General features: G+C 55.8%; 1 protein-coding gene across 1 annotated transcript; it reads left to right on the top strand.

The window, feature by feature from the left end:
* Positions 1 to 3,660: 3,660 nt before the first annotated feature.
* LOC105750138 (zinc finger protein 383) lies at positions 3,661 to 14,573 on the top strand. The gene is made up of 5 exons (XM_031964092.1): positions 3,661 to 3,865; positions 8,567 to 8,625; positions 9,371 to 9,497; positions 10,299 to 10,484; positions 12,002 to 14,573. The coding sequence occupies exons 2-5, from the start codon at positions 8,620 to 8,622 to the stop codon at positions 13,315 to 13,317; spliced, it is 1,635 nt and encodes a 544-aa protein (XP_031819952.1). The 5' UTR covers positions 3,661 to 3,865; positions 8,567 to 8,619; the 3' UTR covers positions 13,318 to 14,573.
* The last annotated feature ends 1,985 nt before the right edge of the window (positions 14,574 to 16,558 follow it).

A 16,558-nucleotide genomic window follows, 5' to 3' on the forward strand; every position in this document is an offset into this window, starting at 1 on the left:
ATGTAACGACTACATGCTTTCCCAACCCTATTTCGTATTTCCCACTCTTGGTGCCCATTTTACCTCTTCATTTGTCTGTACCTCTTCATATAAGTAAATGGCCCTTTGGCAAGGAGAGCCCTCGTGTGCCTCGCATTTGAACTAGGGATCCCATCAATCGGTGCCAGTTGCTCACCCACCCTCATCAGTAGTAGTCTCCAGGGTATCCCTTCTCTGATTTCTGTCTGTGATGTGGATAAATGGGTTTCTTTGGTGGTCACTATGTGTATTCATTCTGGAATCAGTATTAGCTGGGATCAAACCCTGGATGTTGTACTTGGAGTCTCCCACCCCAAAGATGGGTCATAAAGTAAACAAGTGATTCCTTCTCAAATTTGTTCTGAAGTTAGATGGTATATATATATATATATATATATATATATATATATAACACACACACATATAATGTGTATCTATAATGTTAATTAAGTGTCTAAGATTTAGCTAAGAAGCTAAATTTCAGAAGCTAAATCAATTAGAAGCTATCCTATCCCCTACATAAACAGCATTTAAGGGAGCAGAGTGGTGCCCTCTGGTCCCAGCCTCCTGTCCAAAATCTCCCCTGGAGAAGGGTGGGAGAAGAGACCAGAAGGCCTATTCTGCCACAGGGGCCTCTGGGACAAAGTTAATCAAAAAGAGACCAACAAGAAGAGAAGGGCAGAGCATGTAGTCCAAGTCCCAGGCAGAAAACCCCCAATATGACTCAGAGAGGAAGAGAAATGCAGGAGTGTTCCTGGAAAGGCCGGCCCCCGATAATTGTTATGTCTGGAAGGCAAGCCAAAAGCATCAAGGAGAAAAAAGAAGAAAACAACACATTCTGTGAATTCCCTGGAGATGCATGAAACAACTGTACGAAACTCTGAATGTGCCGACAGAAAGACGGCCCCTTTAAAGGAAAAAATTAGACCAGAAGTCAGCTTCCCCCAAGAGAAATAAAACATAAACAATTAGACACTTAATTAACATTATAGATACACATTATACATGTGTGTGTATATATATATAGAGAGAGATATTTATACCATCTAACTTCAGAGCAAATTTGAGAAGGAAGCACTTGTTTACTTTATGACCAACTATTCAAGTTAAGAGGTTGGAGTTGGGATGGGGATCGGGGGACTCAGAGATGTAAGTAACTTAAAATAGACCAGGAAAGAGGTTGGGAGAGAGGGAAGGACTCCAAGTTTGCATGAGCAAAACTCATGGGCAAAGTGCTGACTCAAAAGAGGCAGGGGGAAATTAAGACAAAAGAAACAAACGGAGGAAAACAGAAACTTAGCAATAACCAAAAACTGAATAAACTTAAGCTCCCAGTAAAATGAAAACATGGCAGAACAGGTACAAGAGGCAATACCTGACAATTTGTTACAGGCAAGAAACATTAAAAAAAAAAAAAAAAAAAAAAAAAAAAAAAATTAGAATGAACATGAGAGGCTAAAACAAAAATTAACGTGGATGCGTCTGCCCCAGAAAACCAGAAGCTGGAACTGTGCTAACCAGGGCAGAATAAAAATTCACAATGTAAAAAGAAGCAAGTAAAACACATTATACTCAAAGCAGTAGCATTATGAAGCATCAGATGATACGGGCGTTACATTCCCAAAAATTGAATTACAAAAATACACCGACAGTAATCTTCTTTTTCCTTTGTTCTCAAGGAGGACCAAGACATCAGGGAGATGGTGCCATGAGGTGCAAGTGAATTGGATTTCAGGGAGGGAGGACTGCAAAGTCTCAGCCTCTTCTCTCCTCCTGAGCCGTGGGGGACCAGGGGGCAGATATGGATCTGGGCCCTGGAGTTGCCCCTGGATGCAGGGGGAGGAGCAAAGCTCTTCTACAGGTCCCACTTGGACTGAGGCAACAGCCAACCAGTGATTGGGGCTAGCAGAGAGATGAGGGCGAGTGCGGCCTCTTACCCAGGAAACAAATAGCTAAATCTGAGGGGGAGACCCTCCCCTCGGGAACAGTTGCTATTTCCATTCCCTCTGGGCCAGTCAGGGCCCAACAATGGGGCCTTCACTTGTGCCCTGCGGTCCTTCAGTGAGAGCCTGACTGACTTGGGCCCAAGGCCTGGGGCTGGCCCGGCTCCCAAGGGCCTTTCCGAGGTGCCAGCCTCCAAACCGAGAGGCCCTCGGGCACAGCGGGGAGGCCCAGGACCGGCCACGCGGCCAGAGGAAAGCCAAGAGAAAGACAAAAGGCGCAATGGACGCGGCAGTGGAGCCCCCGGCCCGGCAGGCCCCGCGTCCTCGGAGAACTGCCCGCAAAACATTGTAACGAAATAGGAAAACGGCTTCGGGGCCGAGCGCAGCGTCTTGTCGCGGAACGGGTGTGTATGAAGCGTCCCCCAAAGGTGTGATGGGAGGGAAGCCCCGGACAGGCGAAGGGCCCAGGGCACCGAGAGGGTCCGGGAGGAGGCGGAGCCTCTGAGCCAGGAGGGGGTCACGAGGGGGGGTGCGGGGGGGAGGGAGAGGAGCTTCAGATCCCGGAGAGGGGGAGGAGCCTCTGAGCCAGGAGGGGGTCACGGTGGGGGCGCGGGGAGGAGCTTCTGATCCCGGAGAGGGGGAGGAGCCTCTGAGCCAGGAGGGGATCACGGGGGGGAGGAGCTTCTGATCCCGGAGAGGGGGAGGAGCCTCTGAGCCAGGAGGGGATCACGAGGGGGGAGGAGCCTCTGAGCCAGGAGGGGGTCACGGGGGGGCGGGGGGAGGAGCTTCTGATCCCGGAGAGGGGGAGGAGTCTCTGAGCCAGTTGAGGGGGGGGATCGGGCGGAAGTGGGCTATGGGAGGAGTCGGAGCTCTCCCACTGTGCCCTCCCTCCTCAGCAGCTTGATCCGTGTCAGTCTGTCCCAAATGCGCGCCCCGGCCCCACGTGTCCCCGGCACAAAAGTCCTGGAGCCGGGCGCGGGGCTGCGCGGGGGCCTCCCCAGGGACGACAGCCGGCGGAACGGGGCACAGTTCCGTACGCCGGGATCCGGGACGAAGCCCCACAGGCTCCGCCCTCCGCAGCTGGTGGCCGGGAGTCAGGAAGTTCCGAGTTCGAATTCGGACAGTGGCGAGAAGTGTGACCCCGGGCAAGTCACTTCACCCTGTTCAGAGCAAGAAGTGGCGTCTCTGCCCGGAAAACCGCGGGGGGGGAGGGGGGAGACACGGGGGCTGTCATGATCCTGGAGCTACTGTGGCTTCACACACAGCCCAGCCACAGGGGGCGCTGCCACTCCCCGAGGGGCTTAAGCACAGGTGCTCGTGCACGCACGCAGGGACGCAGGTGGAAGGGCGCGCGCGCACACTGTCTCACAGGTCACGGAGGTCACGCGCAACCATAGACGACTCCCCCCCCCCCTTCCCATCTACATTGTGGCTGAGGGACGGGCCTGCGCCCCCCTCACAGGCGCCCACGGACCGCGGACTTCCTTTCCCAAGGCCCCCCGCGGCCCACGTGAGGAAGAGACGCAGCCGTGGGGATCTCTGGGAAGCGACGCCCGGCGAGGCTCCGGGCGCACTGCGCAGGCGCGGCGTGCTCGCGGCCTGGCCGGAGGGAAGCGGCCTTTGTCCCAGACTGGGCGGGGCCGGCTCCGCAGGAGGCCGGGGAAGGGGCGGGGCCCGCGAGGGGGCGTGGTGACGGAGGGGCGGGGCCGGAGGGGCTGCAGGCCGGGCTGGTGGATGCTTTGGCGCTGCCGGTGCCCGCGGTCCCCGGGTCGGTCGCGGTGACCATGGATCGGTGCGAGTCCCCGGGAGTGTGAACGCCTGCGCGTGCGCGCTGCGGGGGGGGTGGGGGCGCGCACTGCTGGCATGCGCCGAACCAGGATCCCTGAGCCTCACAGCCGCGGACGGTAAGAAGGTCTCACTAAGGGCGCGTGACGTGCCCGCTGCCACTCACCCCCGGCCAGGGCTTGCTAACGGTGCGGCCGGGCTCTGGCCCTGGGAGTGGGATAGTCGGAGTGGGAAGTCTGCGCCGGAGCGGGTGAGGGGGGCCGAGGTCTGCCGGCCCCGGGTGCTCAGCGGCAGCCTCCGGCCTGCAGGACCTGTGGGAACAGCGGCGGCTCCCCTCGCTCCAGGAGGAGAGCTCTCCTCCAGCCCGGCCTCCGCGGGGGTCACTGTTCCTCTGCCTGAGGCCTGGGGGCCCTGAAGGCCATGGCAGAGAGGCCTCCTAAGCCCCCTGCCCAAGGCGTCGTGGGCCAACCCTCCCCCTGGTACTCTCGGTGCCCCGGCCTCCCTCCTCGGTACCCCTGGCCTCTCGATGCCCTGGCCTCCCTCCGGTGCCCCTGGCCTCCCTCCTCGGTACCCCGGCCTCCTCGATGCCCCGGCCTCCTCCGGTGCCCCGGCCCCCCGGTACCCCGCCTCGGTGCCCCGGCCTCCCTCGGTGCCCCTGGCCTCCCGTGCCCGTCCCCCTCCTGCTTGGCCTGTCTGCACACCCGCTCTGCGGCTCCCCACAGCGCCCCATCAATGCTTATCCCGACTCCCCTTTGAGTTGCTTTTCGGGGCCCAGGCACGGCCTCTGGGCCGAGGAGGGAGGCAGCAGGGAGCAGACACACGCGCCCGGGTAAAGGGGAGCTCAGTGGGGAGGGCTTCCCAGGGTAGCCCGCCCGGCCTCCAGGGGAGCCCGAGGACTGGGGAGGTCAGGCGCGAGGTGCGCAGACAGGGTCTCGGGAGCAGCAGAGGCCCGAGGCCCGAGGCCGAGGCAGAGGGAGCCCCGCCTCCTTCTCCAGCAGGTTCCAGGGGTGTCCTGCGGGGACTTCGAGCAGTCCCCAGACGCCGGGAGCTGGGGCCCCGCCAAAGCCTCGGGCGCCCGTAGCCGATGGTCCCGGAAGGTCTGGGCGGGCCAGGCCGGGGTTCCCTGGGGCGGCCTCATTTCTGGCCTCCGCGGGCACCATCGGCTCGGTGGTCGGGCGGGCATCTGCTCAGCGGGAGCAGGCCCTGTCTCGTGCACAGAGGCGCGAGGCGCCCGGCCCTTCAGGCTGCAGCCCCGGGCACCGCTCTGGCTCCGGCGGGTCCGGGCACGGGCTTGGCCCCTCCGGGGGTCGGAACCGAGAGCCGCCTGTAATTGGGCGGGCAGCTCGAGTCCCCGCCCGGATCCCGCTGCTTGGACTGGGGCGAGATGCCCCCGTCTGGCCGCTGCTCCCCTGCTTGGGCCCGGGCCGCGCGGCCCCTCCCGGTCCGGGCGCGCCGGGTGTAGCGCGGGGGTCTGCAGGGTGCTGCGCCAGCCCGCCCGGTCAGCCGGGCCCCCAGCGGCCCTTACAGCCCGCCCCGGCGCCCCCAGGCCTCGGGTCTCAGCCCTTCGGAGTCCCCGACACTTCGGGGTCTCAGCCCTTGGGGTCCCCGCCCTTGGGTCCCCAGTTCTTCCGGGATCCCCAGCCCTTCGGGTTCCCAGGGGGCGTCCCCAGGCCTCGGGGTCTCAGCGGGGTCTCAGCCCTTCTGGCCCACGGGGGCTCCTTCCCTGCCTCCCTGAGCCTGGGGCTGACTCCTCCCAGCGCACCAAATCCCTCCGCAGCAGCCCCGGCCTGCCCCCTGCCGGCTCCACTTCCCCCCAGTTCCAGGGGGTTTTGTCCCTAGGTTGTTTCTAGGGGGAAGCGCCCCGGGTTGTTAGAGACGGGGACCTGGGGCTGGCGAGGGGGCGGGGCCTCCGGGATCCTCTCGAGATGCTAGGGAGGGGCGCCCCCAGAAGGGAGATGCCTGGGAGAGCGGTTTGGGGAAATCTGGGTTGGGGGGAGGAGGAGGAGGAGGGGAGGGGGAGGAGGGAGCAGAGGGGTCAGGGAGCCGAGAGCGGAGGCTTAGGGAGGGGGGAGCTTGGGGGCAGGGAGGGAAGGAGCCCAGGGAGGTTGGCCCCGAGTTCTTGGGGACCTTGAAAAGGGGGACTTGAAGCAGTGGGGGGCGCCAGGCCGGGTTCTGGGAGGGGGAGGAGCGAGGGGGGGGAACACGGGGGCGGGGTGCGGGCGGTGTGCTTGAGCCTGCCTTCCAGCCCGCAGCCCGCGTGTCCCTGAAGTACCTACTGTGTGCCCCGGCCTCAGAGCCCCAGCAGCGCCCTCCCCACCTCCCCCCACCCCCCCGCCCCCAGGGGCTTAGTCCAGGGGGAGGGACCACTAGGCCACCAGCGAGCTGGATGCAGAATAAATAGGGGGTCCTGAGGGGGGGGGTCCTTGGACCAGGAGGGGCTGGGCGGGCTTCCCCGGGGAGGTGGTGTTTTAGCTGGGATTTGGAGGCAGTTGGGGCGGGCAGTGGGCAGAGCAGAGGAGAACCTTCCAGATCTGGAGGATGGCCAGGAATGGGAAAGAGGGTTTGTGGGACTACCTGGAGACCCCTGGGGTCAAAGGGGAGGGAAGGGGAGGGGAAGAAGTGGGGGAAGGTTTGGGGGCATTATGAGGGGCTTTGAGGGCCAAGCAGAACCTTCCGTGTTTGATCCTGGAGGCGACGCAGCCGAGCTTGGGTGGGAGTGGGTCAGACCCGATTTTAGGAGGCTGTTGGTGCCCAGGGTGAGGCTGGTGGCAGGCTGGGGGGGGGATGGAAGAGCTGTCTCAGAGGGAGGAGGAGGAGAGCCGGGGGGAGGGGATCCGGGGGCTGCCCTTTGGCCTCTAATAGAGGACTGACCTCCAGGCAGTGGGCGCTAGGGCTTCTCTAAGGCTCCCCGAGGGGGCCACCTCCCAATGCGTCCCGATGCTTGTGGGCTCTGACTTTATTTCCCCGACGTGCAGCTGCCCCATGCAGAGGAGAGGCTGACTCTCGCCAAGGCGCCCCCCGCCCGCCCTTTGATGTTTTATTTTGAAAACCGGACGGTTGTCCCACAGAGTAGCTGCCCCCTCCCCAGTTGAGCACCTACTATGTGCCAGGCACCGGGCTAAGCTGGAGGCACAGAGAGGAGGAAAGGACAGGCAGTTTCTGCCCTCGAGTGGCTGAGCGGGGCCAGGGATGGAGGACGAGGGCAGGAGGCTGTGATGAGGACGACCTGCTGGGCAGGAAGTGGGCGGCTGAGGATGAGCTGTGATACGGAGTGGGGGCTTGGAAGGGCCGGGCCTTGAAGGCCAAACAGGGCTTTTCTCAGATCCTGGGGAGACTGAGGGAGCCACTGGGCTGTACCGAGGAGGGGGAGCCCAGGCTGGACCTGGGCGGTAGGAGAATCTCCCCAGTGGAGGCCGGGCTGGAGCCCCTGCAGGCAGCCCTGACTTCATCAGTGTCCCCAACGACTTTGCATTTCCTTTGCTCAGACATTGTACTGGAGAAAGTCAAAGGCAGGACTTCAAATCCGAGCTCAGCCCCTGCCTTCCTTGTGACGCTGGCAAGTCAGCCTCAGTTCCCTCTCTTGTACAGTGGAGGTGGTAATTCCCCAGTTCCATGTTCGTGCTAGTCGTCATTTAGCTGCCCATTAGAAGGAAGCTCCCCAAGGAAGCCCTCAAGGAGCCCCCGGAGGCCGGGATCCCTGGCGCTCAGTACCACTAAGGAAGTCAGTGCCAGACCGAGGCCTGCGGATGTGGCCAGTTTTCAGTCCCGCTGCACAAACAGCCATTCTGTGGGGGGTTTACAAGTTCAGATAAAGTTAATTTGAGGCAGAACGCCAGAGGCCTGGCCGGGGGGTGCAGGCTCCCCGGAGCAGAAGGGATCCGGAATCAGCGGGCCCTGTTACCCCTGGGGGGGGGGGGCAGCGAGGAGGGGAGGACACTGAGGCCCACGAGGTCAGGTGCCTTGTGGGCTTGCAGCAGGGCCTTCACCTCATTGGGTGGGTGATGGGGCAGGGGAGGCGGAGCTGGCAGGGAGCCGCTGGCCCGGGGCCCTGCCCCGCAAGTTCTCCCACCTTCGCCTGCTGTGGGGGGCTGGGGCTCACCCCTGACCGCCCTTCTCTGCGGGGTCTCCGGGACCCTCCCCCTCAGCTCCGCTCCGGGCCATGTTCCCAGGGCTCCCGGCCTTCTTGGAAAGGAGACGCCCACTCCGGCCAAGCCCCGTAGTCCGCAAGCATCCATTGGGGCCGGCTCGGTGCTGGCTCGGGGCTGGGCACCCGGAGCTCCCAGGCCAGCAGAGGGTGGGTCAGGGAACACTCAGCCTGGGCCGCGCCTTTCCCCCGAGCGCCCTGGTCCGGCTCTCGCCAGGGACAAGGTTCCTGTCCCACTTTGCGCAGTGACTCGGGGTTGGAAATTCCTGGCTTGTGGCCAGTCAGAATCAGAGTTTTGGGTAACAAATAGCGCCAAGTAGTTGTCGAGGCCCTCCCCGCAATAGCTACCGCCAAGTTGTGCAGCCTCCCTCCCCGCCCCCTCCCCTGGACGGCGGTAATCCTGCCGAGCTTAAATGGGGGGGGGGGGCGGGGGGGGCAGCGCCCCGGGTTTGGGCCTCCTCCGGGTCTCTTAGATCGCCAATGCCCCAGGGAGACGGACAGGCAGAGCCCAGGCGGCTTGTTCCTTTCCAGCCCTAACAGGGAGCTCATCCCTGCAGCCCTCACTTTCCCTGCATGATGGTCGGACACCAGGACGTGTGGCGCGCCCGGTGAGGGAGCGGCTCCGGCTGCGGGAGCCCGGCCGCACACGCACAGCTTCTCCCCTCTCCTTCCTCAGATCTGACGCCCGGGAGCCTCCTGCCTCCCCCCAAGCAGCGCCCGGCCTCCGGCATGCAGGTGAGAGGGGGCTCCCAGCTCCGGGACCACGGGTACCCCTCCTCCTTGTGGCTGGCAGCCTGGACCGAGCACTTGAGAACTTAGGGGGCAAGACCCCCTTCTGGGACCACCCCTGGGACTCATAGTGGGGAAAGTTTGCCCTCAGGGGTCTCCTTTGGGAACAGAGGCCCAGGGAGGGAAAAGCTGGGTCTGGGACCCAGGGGTCCTGATTGCCCCATGCCAGCTGGTGCTGTCATGCTGCCATGTACCTTCCTGGCCCTTCCTCGGTGTCAGGGGCTCCCTCCTGGCCTTCCCCAGTGCCGGGGCTCCCTCCTGGCCCTTCCCCGGTGTCGGGGCACCCTCCTGGCCTTCCCCGGTGTTGGGGCTCCCTCCTGGCCATTCCCTGGTGCCGGGGCTCCCTCCTGGCCCTTCCCCGGTGTCGGGGCTCCCTCCTGGCCTTCCCCGGTGTTGGGGCTCCCTCCTGGCCATTCCCTGCGGGCCCCTCCGGTTTGTCGGGCCCTCCTGGCCTTCCCCAGTGTCAGGGGCTCCCTCCTGGCCCTTCCCCGGTGTCGGGGCTCCCTCCTGGCCTTTCCCCGGTGTTGGGGCTCCCTCCTGGCCTTTCCCCGGTGTCGGGGCTCCCTCCTGGCCTTCCCCAGTGTCAGGGGCTCCCTCCTGGCCTTTCCCCGGTGTCGGGGCTCCCTCCTGGCCCCGCCAGGGGAAGGACTGGGCTGGGGGCTGGGCCAGCCTAAAAGTGCTTGTGTTTTAGGAAGCAGTGACCTTTGGGGATGTGGCCGTGGACTTTGACCAGGAGGAGTGGGCCTATCTCCGTCCTACTCAGAAGGAGCTGTACCGGGAGGTCATGCTGGAGAACTACAGGAACCTGGTCTCACTGGGTAAGGAGGCCCCTGGGACTGTGGCCAGGTAGGAGTGAGGAGGCTCCCCAGGTCTGCAGGCCAGATAAGGAGGCTCCCCAGGACCGTGCCCTCTGCCCTGAAGGAGCCCCTTCTGTTCTCTGCTCTTGCCTCCTTCCCTGGCCGGGAGCACCCCCTCTCCCTCATGCAGATCCCCAAGTTAGCAAAAAGACGCTGGAGTTGCTCCCTGGGCAGTGATGGAGCTGGTGGGTGTTGGGGGGCCCGGAGGAGGCTGTGGCTGAGGGGGCGCAGGGTCAGCCAGCCAGACTCAGTGTGGGGTCTCTGGAGTAGATTGCTCCAGAAACGCCGGCAGCAGCAATGAGACGAGCAAAACCAAGTCCGTGCTTTTCTTTTTTAAAGAACTTGCCAGCTCTTGCCCCTCCAGCACATTCATTTTCAGATCTGCCCCTCTTAGCGCCACACTCGGGAAATCCCTTCTTGTAACTGAAATTTTACAAGAAAGAAAAAATAGTTTGGGCCAAACTAAGTAACGAGAAGGCCATATCTGACAGTGTATGTGCCGCCCTCCCCGTCACCCCCTGCCCCATCCCTAATGTTCCCCACTTCATGGCCATAATCCACCTGCCCATATCCAGCATCCTCTGTCTTACTGCCAGTGTTCTGACCTCCTTGCCATACCCTCGTCCCTTACCTCTGGGCAGGGGAACACAGTGGGTTTCCTGGCCTCCTCCAAGGTCCTTTCTGGGCTAAAGACCAGAGGATTGCTCCCTTCCCCCTTGCCTCTGCTGGGCCCTTCTGAACCTTTGATCTTCTCCTCCCCAGGAGCAGGACTTCTGGGCCCCAAACCACACCTGATCTCCTGGTTGGAGGAAGAGAGGTCACAGTCATGGGGTGTTGAGGAAGGGACCCCGAGAAGAGCCCATGCACAAGAAGGGGGGTGCTCCAGCAGCGATGGAGGAATCGGTGTGAGGAGCAGCCCAGCTGCCTTGGAAGGATGGAAGGGGGCAGGTGAGTGATGGGGGAGGGTAGAAGATGGGAGGGCACTTTTCATCTAGCTTGTAACAGATGTCTTTAATGCAAGAGTTCTGAATTTGGGGTTCGTGAACTTTAAAAAATAGCTGTTTTGAAAACAAAAAACAGTTTCCTTTGTAACTGCAAGTGTTTTATTTTATGCATTTAAGACTATTACTGTGGGAAGAATCCTTTGGCAGGCTGTCTGGGTCCCAATTCTCAGAATACTGATCTAATCACATAAAGTTAAATACACAATATTACCAAGGAAATTAATTATATCCAAATAGAGTTAACAATATTTGGAAATAAAAGTTCAGGGCCACATGGCTGGGGATCCCTGGTCTGTTTTAGGATCCCTTTCACAACAGTGCCCAAATGGATCACCCCCTTTCTGGAGGATGTCCTATAAGAGAAAACCTGTCCCTTCCAGTTCTGCATAGTCCTGGTAGATAGCAAGGAAAGTCTATATTTGCCTCTTCAAAGATTCATCTGTTGCTCCTTGTGTTCCAAATGGAAGAAACCTAATCCTGGAAGGTTTCTCAAAGATGGCTCCAGAGTTGTCTCTGGGCTTTTTCTTCAGGCTGATCACCTACCTTTAACTCATTCAAATGATCTCAGCTGGTATAAGTGCAATGTCGGGACTAGCTCTCTGGAGGATCTCGGTACCAGCCCAAGTTCTTGGTGTTAGAGGAGGAGTGAAGAGGTGGGACCCACGTGGATGGTTAAACATGGAGTCCGTTTATTCCGAATTCTCTCAGCCTTAAATACCCTAATGCCCTTCTATAACTATAGTGCACTGCGTACACTGTGCATGCCAGAACTAGAAGGCATAAACAACTTCCTATTGTGTGCAGATGTCTCTTTGCCACTCGATATCATTCTGCTTCTACTACAATACAGGTTGTCACAGGCTCTCAGGAAAGCTGAGAGCCCTTAGGGAGTCAAACCAGACACGTCAGCAGGGTCCTTTTACTGGATTAAAGAGTCTTATACCTTGCCCAGGGTTCCCCACTATCTGTGGCCCTCTATGTAGAAGCCCAAGGTGCTTCACTTTTCTAGTCGCCCTACTCCTTGTGGGACAATGTCCTTTCTTAAACGTGATTACTGAATTTGAACCTAGTGCTTTCTTCACATGTGGTGTGACTCAGGAGGAATACCGAGAGACTCCAAATTCTGCAGTCGAACAATATCCCTCTTAATATATCCTGGCATTGCGCCAATTTTCTGTAGACCAGTGCTATTTATGATCCAAGTCAAGGATGGCCTGGTTCAGAAGTGTCAGATTCACAGCACAAAATTTCCCAGTGCATACTGAACCAGACTAAAATTGGGAAATACTGGACAAAAGAAATAAAAACACAGTACAACATAGATATCGCTAATTTGTGGTTTTCTAAGTCAATATGTGACCCGCAAGGATCTGTTTCTGTTTCAATCTGACCCACCGACTTAGCTTTTATCACAGGTCCCTTGTAACTTGAATTCAATTTGTTTTCATTATTTTTTTTCAGCTTGGAATATTAAACTTGAGAATGAGGAGTCATCTCAAAAGCAAGAAGGAGGAGGATTACCTTGGATCTTTATGAAGAGAGTCAGGGGAAGTGTTCCCAAGAACTTTCTGCTAGGGGAGGTTCCTATCCAAGAGATCAGTGTATGGAAGCACATGGCAAGCTTTACAGGAGACCCTCCAGGGAAATTCATATTACAGGAGAGAAGCTTTGGGCCACTGTCCTTTCTTCCCAGGAAAATCAGTAATCAGCAAGGAGTCCAAGCTTGTATTAATCTTGAGAAGAGCTTTAGTCAAAGTATCTGCTGGCCCACAAGACCATGGGATTATAATGTATATGAGAATCTCTCTCATTACCACACAGCCCTCATTCAACACCAGAGACTAGATAGTAGAGAGAAACCTTATGATTTTGAGCAATGTGAAAAGACTTCAAATCTCATTCAGCATCCAAGGATTCACAGTGGCGAGAAACTTTTCGAGTGTAAGGAATGTGGGAAGAGTTTTAAACGAAGTTCACACCTTATTCAGCATCAGAGAATTCACAGTGGAGAGAAGTCTTATAAATGTAATGAATGTGGAACAGCCTTTAGCCAGAACTCCCATCTTATTAGACATCAAAGAATTCACACTGGAGAGAAACCTTATCATTGTAAAGAATGTGGGAAGGCCTTTAGCAGGAGCTCCCACCTCATTCAACACCAGAGAATTCACACCGGAGAGAAACCTTACGAGTGCAAGGAATGTGGGAAGGCCTTCAGTCGGAGCTCGGCCCTCACTCAGCATCAGAGACTTCACAGTGGGGAGAAACCTTACACGTGCAAAGACTGTGGGAAGGCCTTCAGTTGGAGCTCGGCCCTTACTAATCATCAGAGAATTCACACTGGAGAAAAGCCTTATAAATGTAAAGATTGTGGGAAGGCCTTCAGCTTTAGTTCACTGCTTACTAAACATCACCGAATTCACACTGGAGAAAAGCCCTATGAGTGTAAGGAGTGTGGGAAGGCCTTTAGTCAGAGCTCAGCTCTTATTAAACATGAAAGAATTCACAGTGGAGAGAAGCCTTATGAGTGTAAGGAGTGTGGCACGTCTTTTAGTTGGAGCTCGGCCCTTATTCAACATTATAGAATTCATACTGGTGAGAAACCTTATGTGTGCAAGCAGTGTGGGAAGGCCTTTAGCCAAAGTTCAGCCCTTATTAAGCATAAAAGGATTCACAGTAGAGAGAAACCCTATGAATACAAAAAACGTGGGACAAATTTCCATTGGAGCTCAGCACTTATTCAACATCAGCAGAACAACACTGAAGAGAAATCTTAGAAAAGCAAAAGATGAAAGCCTTCAGCCACAACTCATCCCTTATTCAGGAAAGAATATTTAGAGGAGAAACATCTATGTAAGTCAGGAGTATATAAAGCCCTTCATATAAAGTTCAAACCTTACTTGATATCAGAGAATTCATTCTGGAGGAAAACTGAATTTCATGAATGTTAAAAGACCTTTAATGAACAGCCTTCAGTGTGATTGAGGAGGTTTAATTGCACATCAGCCAGTTCATTTTGGGCCCCAACCTTACGAGGGCAGAAAATTTGGGAAAGCCTTCAGGCCAAGATCTAGTCGACTTTACCACCCATGAGGTCATTCTGGAGGAAATTACCTCATGTTAAAAAATGTGGAGAAGAATAAACGTAACTCTTATCTAAATCTAACTTCACATTGCCACCTTGAAAAAGTAAGAAATTTAACAAACACATTTTTAAAAAAACCATAAAAGCAAGGAAAGAAATCACTTCCAAGAAAACCTTGCAGAAAAACCAGCAGAGAAGCCAAACTAATGAGTTCATTAAAAACAAATCCTCTGCCGTGAGAGAAAAGAAAGCAAAGAAAAATCCCCAGAAGAAAGGAATGATACTGTTATACCAAAACAGGGCCTTGAAAAATGAGAATAGAACAGAGTGAGTGAGAATCTTATTTAAATTGAAGATGTGAGGAGAAAATTTGGAGCTCTTAAAGAATTTCACAACATAAACAGAACTTTGTAGAAAAAAAAGGTAGAAAGTTTTAATAAGATGGATGCTATGAAAAGGGAACAGCAGAAAGTGATCACAGAAATGCTCAGATATAGCAGTAAATATTGCACAAAGTTAAAAGACAGCAAAATTGGAAGAACAATTGAGAAATCCATAGACTAAGGCAAATGAGCTCCAAGACAGAGCTTGGTGAGCCAGTCTGAAAACCATTGTCCCCACCCCCAGAAACAGACTCCTGAATGTCATATTTTTAGTGATCATACAAAACTGCCTGGAAATATTGGACTTAAGAGTCCACAGGACTCTTAAAAGGAGGAACCATTCCTCCACCCCCATTCCCACTGCCATGTTACTTTATCAAAAAAAATAGACAAAAAGGTCTAATGCATCAGAGTAAAAGAAAGAGTCTAGTACATTGCAGGAAGAGTTGGTTCACTTAGCAAGAAATCCTGTGTCTTTTTCCTTGAAGAGTTCTCGTGATGGAAGAGAAGGTAAGAAAAAAGTTCCATATCCTGAGAAGCAAATAAAACTTGTTTATATCCAAGAGTAACATCCCACAAAGCTGAGCGTGAAAGAAAATGCACTTTTGACTTCCATTTATTCTTTGTGAGAAAGTTAAATATGAGCAGAAAAAGAAATAATCCCCGTCTCTGATGAAGGAGATAACACGTAAATAGCTAATGACAGACAATAGATTCTGACCCATAGGGAATTCTCTCAGAAGGGAGGGCATTCAGCCAGAGACACAGCAAAAGTCTGGGGTGGTTTGAGCTCAATTTTGAGGGAAGCCAGAAATAGCAAGAGGCAGCCTTGAGAAGGCACAAAAAGGAGCTAATACAAATTGGGACATACGTGTCCTGGGGGAGGAAGAGCAGGATGTCTCTACAGCTGGAATGGAGCAAGTGCAGAAGAACATAAGGTAAGGAGCATAGGAAGGAAGAACTAGGTCAGAACGAGCTTCGGCTGCCTAACGGGACGCTGCATTTTATCCCAGAGGTCATAGGGAGCCACAGAGTTAAAGAGCAGGGGAGTGACATTTTAAGGAGTCGCCTTGACCTCTGAGAGGAGGACCAGTCCAAAGGACAGTAGTCCGGGGGATGGTGGTGAGACCTGAGCGAAGGTGGGGAGAGGTGATAGATACGGGAAATGCCGTGAAGGTAAAAAGAAGGCTGGACAGTGGAGTGGGTCTGTGGCCAGCGGGAGTGGGTATGGTGCAGTCCCGGGGGACCAGTGACAGGGACTTTGGACAAGGAAGGGTTTGGGGGAAGGAGAACGAGTTCTGCTCTGAACATCCATCTGAGGTGCTGGAGGGACGTCCAGAACAAGATGGAACCGGATCAGGAAGGAGACCAGAGCTGGACTCGGGATCTGGTATCTTCTGGACAAAGGTGGTAGCTGAGAGCAGGCGAGGGCGTGCAGAATGGGAAAATGCTCCGGAGAGAGTCCTGGGCACGCAGGGAGGCAGAGCCCCCAGAAGTGTGAGGGTCCCCAGCCAGACCAGGACCCAAGGGAGAGACCTGGAGGGGAGATCACTTCCTGGAGGGAAGGGGGGTGAGAAGGAGGATTGAGAGAACCGTTAAGTTTGGCAGTTAAGAGGTCTCGGGTCTTTGCAGAGAGAAGAGGTCAGAAACCCAACAAAGGAGGGAGAGGAAAGCGGGGAAGGCATTGACTGTAGACGGCTTTCATAGGAGTTTGGCTGAGAAGGGAATAAGCATTTACTGAGCGCCTGTGAGGACTTTACAAATATTATATCATTTGATCCTCACGACAGCTCTATGAGCTAGGTCCTCTTGTCCCCATTTTATAGATGAGGAAACTGAGGCCAAGGATTCTACAGGTCGTGTCTGTGGCTGGATTTTAACTCAGTTCTGCTAGCTCCAGGCCCAGCTCTCTGTTCACTGCCGCCTGTGGTAGCAAGTGCAGAGGGTCAGATCAGGTGAGAGCTTTTCTAATTAGACCAAATTATCTTAGTGGAATAAAAGGGAAAGGAAGAATTGAATGATATTTAAAGGGGAGATTTGAAGAAGAGAAAAGGGAAACTCATGGGCCTGCTGTTGCCTGAGCAGGGTCAGAGAGTGGGGAGGAGGCTGTAGCTGCCAGTAATGGGAGCTGGCTTCCCCCTTACAGCCCACCAAGAAGGCCGGGCCCAGCCGCCAGGGTTCTGGACCACGGGAAGGCGAGGGGACTGGGGGTTTGGATCAGACAGTGATCGGGGAGGAGAGGAGGTGTCAGGGGTAATGAGCCAGGTTTGATGGGGAAAACAAGCCGTCATCATGACGCCTGACATCCAAGCGCTCAGAACACTACGCAAATCTGTAGGACGAAGAGCTCTTCTTCAATAGACAGGACAAAAGAAAGGAAATAAAAACTCATTGGATAAAATGAGAATGGTTTGAGAAGAAAGAATCTAAATTACTGGTAACTCTGAAAAGTCAGGCAGCTCGGGCCCGGTGGGAAGAACTTGGGGCTCAGTGAGGGAGATTCAGATTCACATTCAGTCCCAGACACCAGCAGGCTGCGGGGCCCGGGGC

Source organism: Sarcophilus harrisii, chromosome 3, assembly GCF_902635505.1.
Source record: "Sarcophilus harrisii chromosome 3, mSarHar1.11, whole genome shotgun sequence".
NCBI classification, from domain to species: Eukaryota; Metazoa; Chordata; class Mammalia; order Dasyuromorphia; family Dasyuridae; genus Sarcophilus; species Sarcophilus harrisii.

Excerpts from the sequence above, each read along its gene's own strand:
- LOC105750138 (XM_031964092.1), top strand. Across the intron at positions 9,498-10,298 it reads CAGGAACCTGGTCTCACTGG|GAGCAGGACTTCTGGGCCCC; the intron begins GTAAGGAGGCCC and ends TCTCCTCCCCAG. Across the intron at positions 10,485-12,001 it reads GGAAGGATGGAAGGGGGCAG|CTTGGAATATTAAACTTGAG; the intron begins GTGAGTGATGGG and ends ATTTTTTTTCAG.